Source organism: Strongylocentrotus purpuratus, unplaced genomic scaffold (assembly GCF_000002235.5).
Source record: "Strongylocentrotus purpuratus isolate Spur 01 unplaced genomic scaffold, Spur_5.0 spur5_scaffold_13, whole genome shotgun sequence".
In the NCBI taxonomy this organism is placed as follows: domain Eukaryota; kingdom Metazoa; phylum Echinodermata; class Echinoidea; order Camarodonta; family Strongylocentrotidae; genus Strongylocentrotus; species Strongylocentrotus purpuratus.
In genome coordinates, this window is record NW_022145598.1 from 11,510,801 (window position 1) to 11,525,163 (window position 14,363).

At 38.9% G+C, this 14,363-nt stretch overlaps 1 protein-coding gene across 1 annotated transcript in view; it reads left to right on the forward strand.

Moving 5' to 3' along the window:
* The window catches only part of LOC589596 (annexin-B12), a 96,682-nt gene that overhangs the window by 75,487 nt on the left and 6,832 nt on the right, over positions 1–14,363 (forward strand). Inside the window, exons 2-7 of the mRNA XM_030983514.1 lie at positions 4,112–4,198; positions 6,060–6,129; positions 7,980–8,074; positions 11,154–11,267; positions 12,191–12,253; positions 13,472–13,505. Of these exons, the coding sequence (XP_030839374.1) occupies positions 4,112–4,198; positions 6,060–6,129; positions 7,980–8,074; positions 11,154–11,267; positions 12,191–12,253; positions 13,472–13,505 (463 nt within the window). The remainder of the gene's footprint in view (positions 1–4,111; positions 4,199–6,059; positions 6,130–7,979; positions 8,075–11,153; positions 11,268–12,190; positions 12,254–13,471; positions 13,506–14,363) is intronic.

The following is a 14,363-nucleotide window of genomic DNA, read 5'->3' on the forward strand; positions in this document are numbered from 1 at the left end:
AAGGATAACATAAATCAACATCATAATGTAGCCACAAAAAAAAAAATGCAAAATTGCTGTCAAAGTTACATGTACAATAATCAGGAATAACAAAAATCAACGGTACTACCATATTTCTCTTCCGAAATATTTTTCAGAGATAAAAATGAATTCGTATTAATATTACAGCCTTTTTTCAGCGAGATAAAGAAAAGGAAACAAAACACAATATGTAAATATAAATTTGTCAATGATTTTTCGCCTTCAGCCCCCCCCCCCTCCCTCCACTCGCTCTTAAAGCAAACTATGATGTGTTGCACCTTGATTTGATATAAGTAGCATATCCAGAGGCTGAATACCTCGGTTTTATGCATTTATAGAACCACTGGCATTATTATCAAATTAGGTGAGGACAAGTTGCTCATGCTAATAATAATAATACTCGGTTCTTGTGTATAGCGCAATTGCCTTCCTGTGTCTAAAGCCTATATTTAGCTGTCCTGATGGAGGCGTTAAAGCTTCTATAGGAGATTAATTCATATCGGTACCCGTTTAATTCACCTGGGTCTAGTGTGACGAATGTAAATATATTACCTTTTTAATTAGTTATTATTTAGTGGTATAGCTGTAAAGAAAATTTTAATTGTAGATTATATTTGAACAACGTCAATATAAACGGAAAAAAAACGACATACCTCTCCTTAAAGAGAAGGTTCATTGATTTAAAAAACTAACTTTAATGTCATTATTGCAAAGGTGACACTTTGATTGGCCAAGGTTATCAAAAGCCAATGCTTAGAAACATTTGAAGTAATGATTATTAACAATTACAAAACGCTTAGATACAGCCCTGACATAGCACCTGAAAAGCTCTCCGGTCGCTGCTGAGATATGACGTCACATGTTGAACATGATGTGCACAAGCAGACGATGTCCCATGACATCTCACACAATTTCAGTGCATGTTTTGTCATATTTTCTTCAGTAATTTCTCTTACTTCAATGCCCTCAGGCGAAATTTTTAAACTATTGCCTCACTCAAAACCCTGTGCATGGTATTATTTTGATGAAAAATGCAAGGATTAACAAAAAAAGGAATCCGTCGCTTGTAAACAAAATAAGACGCCATTGTATTTTCAGCTGCACACACCGCGGCATGTTCGGCGTTTCAAGAGGGAACAAATGACGTCCATGCTATCATTCCGGAGGTTTTTTAATTTGAAAGAGTGGTTTCTTTGATTGTTCATTAACTCCTATCCTGTGTATTTACAAACAAAAGAATTTAGTTATCAGAATGGGGGTCATATCCCTTTTTGAATCGTGTAAGATTCCATCACATTTACATGTATATAGACTAAACTCATTATAATTTGAGAAATAAAAGCATTGCAATTATGTTCATTCTTTATGGGATGTCGTCTGCTTGGGCAGGGTTGGTTCATATTGTGACGGCATTAAAACATCGTTATTTTCAGGCGAATCTCTCGCATATCCCAGATGCTATGGAGGTTGTTTGATTTGTATTTTTATAAATCACCCGATATGTAGTTAACCTAAAACTTGCATGATGGCCATCTGTTAGCATACCAGTTTCTAGTAATACGATATTTGCCATATTTGTGATTTTCTATGAACCCGCACTTTTAAGTAACTCGGTAACATTGTATCAGATTCTGAAACAAAATCCTGGATTTAGCTCATGCTGCAATGATAATTATAAACCTTTAGGTTAGTCAGGAACCCCATGACTATTACAAGCCGCTCGCCTGTCTGATTACCAAGATATTTATGATTGGAAATCGAAATAAAATTTCAGTTCTCCTAACGGTTTTCATAACATTACAGTCTATTGGGGGGGGGGGGGGGGAATGAGTATGGTAAAACCGGTCACTCAAAGATGTTTACTTTTTTGAGGCACTTGATGATCAGTTTGAAGCGCAATCTTTTTAGGGCTTCAATTTTATACCATATCACATACACTGATAACACATAGTGTCATGCATCTCAGATTGAAAATTGTTAAAATGATGCCTTTAGCCCGCCCATGCAAGGCCACTGGACAGGTGGTTATCTCATCAACTCAGTTCTCAATTAACATAAGAAAAAGAGGATCATGGGGGACCAATGGTCACCGATTAGGCATTATTTTATATATAGAGGGAGCAAGTAGCTACAAGTAGGACAGTGTGGCTGTAAGTAACCTTTGTAAAACAACTATGTCGTCATAGGCTTCGTGTCTATCGACCAAAAAAAAAAACAGTGATTATTTTTGTTTTGTACGTTGAAGCATCGGATAATTGACAACTTATATGGCATCGCGCATCAGATCATCCAGATTTTAAAAATAGGGGAAGAGCAACCACGTCGAGAGTTTATAAATAGGTTAAAACAATCAAGTGGTGATTACTAACCTTTTCTCACTTCATTCATCCTTGAAGTGAAACATCAACTGCCTCCCAAAGCATCATCAAAAGGTGTCAGTTTTTTGGAATGATGTTTAGAAAGAATAAAAAGGGGAAAACTAAAGAACGGCAGAGGCAACTTGACTATTAGTTTATCGTCTAGATTTTGATTTTGTTTTGTTTCGTTTTTTCCTCGGGTGAAACATCAACTGCGTCCCAAGGAATCATCATCAGGTGTCAGTTTTTGGAACGATGTTTAGAAAGAATAGAAAGGGGGAAACTATAAAGATAGGCAGAGGCAACTTGACAATTAGTTTCTCGTCTAGATTTTGATTTTGATTTTTTTTTTTCGTTCTAAATTTTTGCTTGTTTTTTATTTGTTATGTGATTTTGTTTATTTGTTGTTTATTTTTTTCCAAAATAAAAAATGGATAGGAGGGCGTTCATCGTGATGTGATTTCAAATTCGATATAATTACCGTACATGCAACATTATCTTGATATATCTTTGTTTAACATTCCTTTTTTCTTGCATGTATTAAATTTGCTCAAAACACAGTGAAACTGCATTATATTCCTTTTATTTTTCGTTTTCTAGCTTTCTTTACATTCTGCTTGATTTCATTTCAAAATAAAAAGTGTCAAAGGTTTGTTTTTTAAATTGGAGGCAGGTCGAACAAGAGATAAAGAGGATGGACGGGAAATTATATGAATCAATTGTATTTGTCCTAACAAAATGAGTTATCTGCCATCCCCATATGACATAGTTATAACTGTTATGATTGTGGCGCTAATTATTTAGGGCTCGCTAATTGGGCAGTAGTATTCATTAGTTGATTGACTGTTCATCTTCTTAGGGAATAGGAGAAACAGTTATGCCGGCTCTGTAAACATGTGGAATTGTTTGTGTTTCATGACATAGCCTCCTCTATTTCAATAATCGTCATACACTTCCTCGACGACCCCCCCCCCCCTCTCCTCGCCGCACATGTAAGCTTATCCACCATCAATAATGTTATCGCATGTAGGTATTGAAAGTCATGCTCCGCCTGAAGTAACGCATGTGCCTTAGTTATAGGTACATCACGTACATAATTACGTGGGAGGAGTACATGCTATCCGCTAGAAATAAATCTAATCGAAAACAACTCTGTTACGATTAATGTGCGAGTGATTAACTCCTTTGCGCTGGCGTAGCTGCGTGGAGTAAGGGGCATGTTACTTATTTATTTGTTTACTTGTTTATTCATGCATTTGTTTTCATCTATTTATATATTTACTTACAAACTCAAATAAAAAACGTAAAATCTTATATCTACATTTACGGTTCATTTCAGGTATTTAATTATAGTTTTATTTTTACTGGGTATAGCGATTTCAGGTACAAAAATGCTTTCCACAACGGCCCATGTACATATTTAAGATTATATGAGAGGTGCACATGCTAGCCAAAATAAATATAGAACGTTCACTTACGTCCCAAGAGCGTTGTGTGCTCTTTGTGATATTGTTTAAGTACTTGTTTTGCAGTAGATGTCTTATTTTTCAGGAAATTTCTTGAATATTAATATCAACGTTACCCCTCTTCTTTAGCAACATACCCTCTAGCAATGCCTCCGACCTTTAACTTTTAATAATGTACAGATTAATTTTATTCATTTTTTATTTATTTTTTAATTTTTATTCGTGATTCTTATTACCTATTTTCTCTCTTTCTATTGTTTCTTTCAGGAAGGGGGTCAGATTGTCCCGACGGACCAACCACCATGTCCGGTCAGGACTCGTCCGGCCATCGTCTACAGGGATTGCTTATCGAGGGTAAGTTGAGTCGGAGACGGGTTTGGGAGGGGATGGGGGCGGCACAGCCGGGCGTGCCCCTTTAAACAAAATCAATGTGGCATATCTAACTACACGAAATAAAAATGTGCCCCTTTAGTGCTTATGCGTCTTTTAAAAAGGAACCATCAAATGTGATACATATTTATTTCTTGCTAATCAGATAATTTTTCGGTTTACAGTCCCCCCCCCCCCCCCCTGCGCCCCCACTCTTTTTTCACACAGTCCTGGATCCGCACCTTAAAATATGGGAGAAACCCCGTGTACATTTTACAAGTGTTTTGCGACAGCTCACACTCCTGTTGTCATATTTGTTTCTTCATTTTTTTTCTGTCTCGCTACTTCTACTATTTTAATTGATTATTAGTATCATCATCATAGTTTCTTACTCCCTTTCTGTGAATAAAGACAAAATGCGAACCGAGAATAAGCTAGGTAGGAAAGAGGAAAACGATCCCAAATTTGATATTGATGTGAGATATTTATGGTACCGGCAAAACAAAATGGCATTAAAGTCGATAAACAACAAATCTACTGTTCCATAATGTATCGTTTGAAGCAGGATTACGATTATCAGGTTTATAACTGTAATTTCCTCTTTCGGTTTATGGTTTCTAGTTAGTTTCCATCAATAAACCAATACAAAAATTGTATATTACTCTACCCCCTTCTCTGTTGTTCTCCCCCCCCCCCTCTCTCTCTCTCTCTCTATCTCACACACACTCTCCCTCTTGCTGTCTACATGGTATATGTCTTTGTCTCTCCTCCTCCTCCTCCTCCTCCTCCTCCTCCTCCTCCTCCTCCTCCTTCTCCTCCCCTCCTCCTCCTCCTCCTCCTATTCCTTCTCTACGCCTAAACTCTCTCCCCCTCTCTATTTATTTATCTCTCTCTCTCCCATTCCTCTTCATGTTGCCTCCCTTTCCCTTACTCCAATCATCCATTCTTTTCCCATCATCTCTCTCTCTCTCTCTCTCCCCTTCTCTTTCTCTCTCCCCCTCTCTCTCTCTCCCCTCCCCTCTCTCTCTATCTCACACACACTCTCCCTCTTGCTGTCTACATGGTATATGTCTTTGTCTCTCCTCCTCCTCCTCCTCCTCCTCCTCCTCCTTCTCCTCCCCTCCTCCTCCTCCTCCTCCTATTCCTTCTCTACGCCTAACCTCTCTCCCCCTCTCTATTTATTCATCTCTCTCTCTCCCATTCCTCTTCATGTTGCCTCCCTTTCCCTTACTCCAATCATCCATTCTTTTCCCATCATCTCTCTCTCTCTCTCTCTCTCTCTCTCTCTCTCTCCCTCTCTCTCTCTCTCCCCTCCCCTCTCTCTCTATCTCACACACACTCTCCCTCTTGCTGTCTACATGGTATATGTCTTTGTCTCTCCTCCTCCTCCTCCTCCTCATATTCTTTCTCTTCGCCTAACCTCTCTCCCTCTCTCTCTCACCATCTTTATCTCTATATATTTATCTCTCTCTTCCATTCCTCTCCCCCTCTCTCTCTCTCTCTCTCTCTCTTTCTCTCTCTCTCTCTCTCACTCTCTATCTCTCTCTCTCTCTTCAATTCCCACCTCGGGTTTCCTCCAGGAAATATGAAAATTCTAAAATCTATTTTTAAGTCCATAAAACCATACATCTAACAACAAAACTTACAAATCCCCGATGGTTTCAGTCTAGACTATTCTAGTCTATTTTATTCGAAACTTCGTACCTAAACCAGTTTAGCCAACCCCTGGCCATAGTTATGTTACATTTAATACGTTTATTCGTCAATGTTTCGGTTACATACTGTGTTTTTATGTCTCTATATAATATGTTTGTATATTTTAGTCTCAATTCTTTTGTCCAAACAGGGTACAGTGCAGACAGCAGGAGATTTTAATGTACAGAAGGATATTGAAGAACTTCACAAAGCGTTTAAAAGTAAGTATAGTCTGGTGAGCACGAGAAAGACGTAACTCGAAGATTTGTTTTAAAAAGGCTTCAACTTTTAGTATTGTTGTAAATAGCGGCCTTAAATATTCGTTTTTTTTCTTAAATCCAATACATTTAGACATTGACAGATTTAAGAGTCAGTGAACTTCCACAGGTCACATTACTTACACTGTTGCCCATATAAAGCCCCACTGCACTACATACAGCTACTTGCGCCCTCTATATAGCAAACAAAGCCTAATCGGTGCCCGTTCGTCCCCATGATCCTCTTTTTATTATGTTATTTGAGAGCTGATTTGATGAGATAACCACCTGTCAGTGTCCTTGCAGAGAGGCCTAATACCTCCTGGCCAAACTAGTGCAGACGGGCTTTAAGTTGGAATAATCAAGAGTTACAGAGATTGATCAATACGTTATGACAAGATATATATGTTATCTATCAAGAATGCACCATATTGACGCAAGTACTTCATAGCATATAGATAAGAAGACGTTATTCCAACTTTAGGGCGGCAGCGTATGTTTATTATTGCAAGATTTCATTTTAATGATATCTTGACAACTATTCTGGAGAGTTAAATTGCAATTTTTGTTGAGAATAGTTTGATAACGTATAGGCCTAAGCTCAGAAGTGAATAGCAATATGAATTCTGCATAAGCAATTACCTAGACAAATTCTCAATGAGAAAGCACAAATGCCCATTGCGCATGACTAATCATTCAATGACGCAAGACTGCATGCGTCAGCAACTGACGCTGTCTTTGACGCACTATGTGAGAGTATTACCGTACACAAGATGAATGCAAAAATGAACAATACAAATTTGGCTTTAGATTACTGGTGTATCACTGTTTTGCCTTGAGGCTTTATTAGCGTAAGTAATAGCGCAAGCGGATTAATGACGCCTCGTGCAAACTTGACGGACATAAGAATACACATGCAACCGAAATGACGCTTCGTGCAAACTTGACGGACATAAGAATACACATGCAAGCGGAATGATCCTTCTTGCACAGCGGACATGACGGGCAACACTATTATACAAGCGCCAAGAAATCAGCATGTTCATTTCTAATGTAAAATGTGGAATCGAAGAGCTGGAGATCGGGTCACCGTCTCACAAAACCGTCATAAAAGTACAAGTTTGCCGACAACCCATTGGAACGCATGTATTAAATTTAACACGCATTTCAATGGGATGTCGGTGGACTTGTACTTAAGACAGTTTCGTGCAACGATGCCCAGGTCCTTTATTGATTCAGTCTTGGCTCGACGACCCCTTATTACGGCTGTAAAACCTCGGCCTATTTCTCATTATTCTCCTTCATAATACGCATATTTAATATTACTGGATGCCGCAATGTTAGATCGATTCGTCCGTCGTTCGCCTCTGTTGATGGATATTAAGTTTTCATATTTCATAAGTTTTCATATTTCATAAGGTTTCATATTTCATAAGTTATATGAACATAGCAAGCATAATGAAGCTAACGTTCATGGGTTCGGATGGCATAGGGTAGACAGTGGCGGATTGGTGGGGAAGGAGCAAGGGGGAGGGGCATACCGATACAAATTAAATCTCTGCCCCTAAAATGTCCTTCGTCAATAATGTTGTGCTACAAAAGGCACCTTTTAAACTAAAATGTATCGAGCTTGTGCCCGCTTGTTTTGTGAGAGAATACAGAAGTACTTACCTTTTCGCTCCCCCTCCCGTTTTCAAAACGGTTTCCTTAATGTGTTTTTAATGTAGTTGGAGAAATAAAGATTCCCTTTTCACGAAAAGAAATCCCATCACATATTTGATGGGAAGACGTTTATTTATTTTTTGTGTCTGCAGGTGCGGATGACAAGGTAATCACAGAGATTCTATCGAGGCGGACAAATGAACAGAGACAAGTCATTGCGAAGGCGTATGAGGAGAAATATAACACGGTATGAATTATTTTCTATCTCTGTTAATGAATTTCTCTCTCTACCCTTTCCTCTTCCAACCCAATCTATAGGAATATGTCACCCCTCTCCTTTTCTCCCTCTCCCCCTCCACCTCTCACTCCATTTTTTTCTCTCCCTCTTATCTCAACGGCTCTCGTGCTTTACTTTCCCTTTCTCTCCCACCCCGTTCCGTCCCTCGCTGTGTCTCTATCTGTGTAATTATGTCTCACTCACTCTCTCTCTATCTATCACTATTTCCCAACCCTTCACTCCCTTCCACCCCTTCCCCATTTCTGCCTCCCCCCATATTTCTACCCGCCCCTTTTCTCCCTATTTTTGTTTCTCTTTTGTTATTTTATTTACATGTACGTCCTTACCTCCTTTTCCCTTTCTCAGAGTCACCATCCCCCTCTCTCTCCCCTCTCTCTCTCTCTCTCTCTCTCTCTCTCTCTCTCTCTCTCTCTCTCTCTCTCTCCTCTCCTCTCTGTCCTTCTCCTTCTCCTCCTCCCTCTACCTTTCCTCTACTCAGACATAAAACATGCCTCCATAATTTAAAAGATCCTTCACTGGAGGTATTAAATAATAGAAACAAGGCAGTATTCTCAATCTGAGAAACTAATTTGATTTTCGCCCTCAGCTTGCCTCTCTCTAAACGCCCCAACCATTGCCAGTTTCTATCACCAATACATGGAAACGTGATCCCTTCAATAAAGAAAACATTAATGACGGTTCGTTCATTAAACCAAAATGTGCAGTAGTTACAGACCAATTTATCGGTAGATTTTCCATGCTTTCCTGTACACGTATTGACCTTTACGCGCTTAAATGATTGGGTAAATTATGTTGAGCTTAGATTAGGTCAAACATTTCCTATTAAAATTCTGCAGCTCTTTTCACCAAATAGAATAATTTGATAGTTTAAGCGATAGTGTAGGACGTACCCTATGAAGAAAAAAAAACATTCGTGCTGATTATGTTTTTCTATCCCACTAATGATGACTAACGATATAATGATTACATTTCTTTTGTCAAGTTTTAGGAGTGTACATAAAAAGCCATTTATCAGAATATACTCTTTTCAATCTCGAGGTATTTGGAAATGTCACTGGTGCTATTATGTCATCGTAATGCCCGACAAAACTGTCATTAAAGCTCATCAGTACTAGTGTAAAGGAGGGATTAAACCACACTGCAAGGTCACTCGACAGGTGGTTATCTCATCAAATCAGCTCTCAAATAACGTACGAATAAGAGGATCATAGGGGATCAATGGTCACCGATTATGCATTGTTTGTTATATAGAGGTATAGCGCAGTGGGCATTTAAGATAATTAATCTCAATTAGCATGATTGGCTGCAAATATTTCCCTCTCATTCAAAGGACGCTAATCATGTTAAGAGGACAAATGACACCAATTACCATGGCCATATTAGGGACAGCCATTTGCAGCCCACACTATGACAGCCCAATAAAAGAAAACATCATCAGGGACCCGTTTCACAAAGCCTTTTTTTCAATGACAAATGACAAAAAGCAGTGACAAATCTGTTGATAACCAATCAGAAGTAAGGATTTCAGTAGCTTATAACAAAAACTGTCATTTGTCACTGATGACAAGTTTGGTGAAACGTCCCCCTGTTCACACTGTTACAGGATGGAAGATTAGCTTGAAAGTGTACCTCTTTTCCAGAATATGTATTGCTCTAAGAAATTAATTCTGCAGAAAATTTAGGATTAAGTGTATCAGAAACATGTAATTGTATTGGTTAATGTTTCCAATATTCGCTTGGATAGTAGAGGTGTCACCGGACTATCGATCACAAGGTCCGCGGCTCGAGTCCCATCGCGGCAAGACAATTAAAAAACAAAACAAACAAGTTTTCGAACAAACAGATAAACAAGGAAAGAAAGGAAACAGGCAATGACATCAAAATAAGACCACCCTTTCAATTTTCCGACACCAACAACAGTGAACTTTCCCACAAAAATGAATGTGGAGGAAAGGGGGTTTCCCCCGCAGCCCCCTCCCCCTCCCAAAGCAGCGCCCGCCTACGATCGTCATTGATAAATCGAGCAATGCAATTATAATTATAACCTCCACCGTCTCTTCAATACAGGATTGCATTGCATTGGATGTTCAGTTTTATTGCCTTTCCCTCACAATGGCAATTTTTTTTCTTTCTCCTTTTATTCCTTTTTTCTCCGTCCGTGGGCAATCATTGCAATCGTCGTTGTAGTGCCTTTTGTGATTGTCGTTACCAAGCCGTCTTTGTACTAACTTTTCAATCTGGCATGAATGCTCTTTACAGCGCTCTTGTGAGAACAGATCGTCTGCTCAAAGCACAAAGGGCGTTAACTCTGTATTAAAGTATACAAGTTATAGCCCTTCAAGCTCCAAACATTCGAAACCCAACCTTAGTGGCTGGATAAGTAAAGGTTACAGCCTCTGATCAAGGATAAATAAAAAACATTTGAATGTGTATTATGTTACGATAACAAACTGCAAAAGTAGTTTAAATTACTTAACATCAATTAAAATTATATCAAATATATCGTAGAGGTGTCGTGGTCTAGTGGACAAGTCATCGGATTGTGAATCCCGTGGTGCGCGGTTCAAGTCCCTAATGCGGCACTAATGTCTTTTGGAAAGACAGTTATCTCCATTTTCCCACACATGTATCCAGGTGGGGTAGATAAGTACTGGCAAGAATAATGGCAGCCATGCTCTAGATCCGGGGTAATAGTTAGTTGTGGAGCGCCAAGTTGTTTTTTTTCTTTGTTGAGGGTATTCCGGTAGCGCATACTGAGTTTAATAGCGCGTGCTAAGTTAATAGTCCACACGTTTATAGAGTGCCTGTTGCCTACTCATTTACCCTGTACAGATTATTGTAATCCTTCAAAGAAAAGAGTCCATGCAGTTTAACTACTACATTGAATTACTATCAATATCGTCTTTCTAAAACGGGGTAGGCCTATGTATTTCCCGAAATCCCGAATCTTGGGGTCTTTTCCTCAATTGTTATAGAAACTGAATTTCTGAAAATAAGTTATCATTTAATTTCTGCCAAATATATTCAGAACCTTCACGCCGAATTACAAGTGGACTTGAGTGAGCCATACCGAAAAGCAGTCAGCGGACTCCTCGAAGAACCCTTCATTTTCCTCGCAAAACATGTCAGGCACACTTTAAAGGTAAGTCAAATAAGGCTTTGTACCTTAAAGCCCATCTGTACTTGTGTAAATGAGGGATTAGTCTACCCTGCAAGGTCACATGACAGGTGGTTATCTCCTCAAATCAGCTCTCAATTAACATAAGAAAAGAGGATCATGGGCCCGGAACCAATGGTCACCGATTAGGCATTGTTTGCCCTATATAGGGCGCAAGTAGCTACATGTAGTGCAGTCCCGCTTTAAAACAAAGTTATATATACACAATATCGTAAACAAACAATTAAGTAAACACCAAACAAATACAAGGACAGTCAATTTCCCATGCTGACTAAGCGTATTTCGTTTATATAAAAAATAATAATGTAGGCCTATAGTGTTTTATTTCTGAAGGTACATTTCTATAAATATCATATTTCATGTTTGTGTTTATTTAGAGGTGTCATCAGCATAATTTACCAGGCTATCAGTATTTGATTAATGGCTGCATTATTCAAATAATGCTCGAGCTTGTGCTTATTCCAATATTTGATAATCATAACGAATCATAACTAAATCTAAAAAGACACCAACAATAAGTTTGGTTGTTTGTTTGTTTTTTGTTTTGGTTTATTATTTAATAATTCAGGCGCCTAGGTATGTTCATTTTTTTAATCGAGCCATTATGAAGCAATGAGGGGAAGCTGTAGCCTATCTATCGAACTGAGGCAATCACTACCGAAAGAAACATATTTGCTCTGTTTTTCGTAACTCGAGAATGAAAGGTGGATTGATTGAATTAGGGACTATGAAAGCTTTAATATGTCACATTCTCAAGAAACAGTTATCAGAACGAATCAATGTTTAACATTCTTGGAAAATTACAAAAGTTGGTAAGGATATGAATGATTTAGCTGTTAACTGGAAATGACTCTCTGAACTATAAATTATTGTCGTTGTCGTTACAGAGTTCGGCGCTCGCCCATAAAGACGTCCCGTTACTCGAGATTTTATACCCACTTGAACCACAGGTTAGTAAGTCTGATAAGCTGTAACAATATCTTGGAAGTAGATACTCATGGATTTGGTAAAGATGAAGTGGGGGGGGGGGGGGGGGGGGGGGGGGGGGGGGGGGGGCTAGTATTTGGAGAATGATGCAATCCAAGAGTGAAGTAGAGCTGGACATGACGAGAGAGAGAGAGAGAGAGAGAGAGAGAGAGAGAGAGAGAGAGAGAGAGAAGGGGGCGGGGCGGGGGATGTGTGTTTGAAGGGAAGGGCTGATCCGCTTCATAGCTGGGCAGCGAGGTCGTCAAATATTAATATTGTACATTTCGATGGCACGATTGCATTTTTCATTTAGATAATAACACAAAGTGTCCGATTCGTTGTTGTTGGTTACTTACTTGCTTTGCTAGCTTGCAAGAATCATAATCTAGAGAGAAAAATGATTGAACAAGACACGCCACCCCCTAAAGAAATTGTGCTCGTACGCCTTTTGGGCTGAATGAAAAAAAGCAATTGAACCACTCTGAATCGACCGTCTGGTGACCAACCAAATAACTCGAGTTATTGACACAGTCCAGTTGTTCAAAGTTTGACGTCATTGAGAAACATTCATGTTTTATTTTAGGAACAGAAATTTGACGTCATACGAGCGGAAAGGGGATACACAATTTAAATGAAGGGTCCACTTGAACACCTGTGTTTCTGCAAAACATTCCCGCTGTAGATAATACAATTATGATAGTGTAGTAAGCAGGGATCGAGGTCTGGTGGGATAAGCGAATCTCTTAGAAAGAGAAACCAATATACGTCAATAGTCTAATTTTCTTCTTCTTCAAGTTATAGCTTATACATCAGTCAAACAAATGAGACCAACACCGGACCGACTACAAACCGAACAGGGAAAATTGCATTACCACTCAATGGGTCAAAATTGGTCGGTCTGGCGTCGGTTTGAATTCGGTTTGGCAGTGTGACCGAGGTATTAGTCAAACCGCCAAACCGACTACACTACATCGGCTAATTCGATCTTTTCAATTTGGATTAATGATATTTATTTTTGTCCGGTCTGTTGTAGGGCAGTCCAGATATTAGTGGGAGATGGGAGGGGGGGGGGGTTGCCATTCATCCTAGCTACGCCACTGCAACTCTGCAAGTACTCTTTGTGATATATTATACCTGTCCTATGTTAAGAACTATGAAAATGTGTGTCATAAATAATCGTTTATTTTTTTCTTAATTTGCAGGAGGTAGATGCAATTGTACAGGCCTACAAAGAAGGTAAAAAAAAAACAATCACTCATTTTCTTTTATCAGTTTTAAAGTAAATATTTCGATGTAGCCAGCCCCTCACATACCGTGTATTCCGTTTTATAGCCGAATCAATGTCCCTTGCTACCGAAGATAGTTTCCAGATCATGAATATAATTATATTATGCCATATGAAATTCGATCTGCATTATTTTAAGATACTGTGAAATACGATTTGTGGCCTCTCAAGAATATTTATTCGTTTTTATCATATTCCTACCAATTCTCTGTACTCCATTGTCATTAAAAAGATATTTGTTTGTTTGTATGTCTGTCTGTTTGTCTGTTTGTCTGTCTGTCTCTGTCTCAGTTTCTCTGTATGTGTGTATGGTCCTCTCTTTGTATATCTGTCTCTGTGTAAGACTCTGTCAGCGTGAGTATGTGAGGTGGTGTGTATGTGTGTCTATCTTCTACTCCCCTATCTCTCTCTGTCTCTCTGTCTCTCTGTATTTCTCTTTCGTTCTCTTACTCCTCCCTCTTTTTCTCTTTCTTTCTCCTACTCCTCCTCCTCTCTCTCTCTCTCTCTCTCTCTCTCCTACTACCCCTCTCTTTTTTTCTTTCTTTCTCTCCCTCCACCTCTTTCCTTTTCCTTTCCGGAAATTATCTCTCTCCTTGGAATATATTACGTATACTACCCTTACCGACTTCATTTCATTTCATTCATTTCGTTTATTTCCATTTCCAACAAAATCAAAAAAAGTACACGGGATTGCATTGTACATAGTAATTGGTCCACAGTGTATAGCAGAGTATAACAATGCACAGCAGGCCATAACAGTGTACAACAGTCCACAGTGTACAACAGGCATATAAATGTTTCATCATATT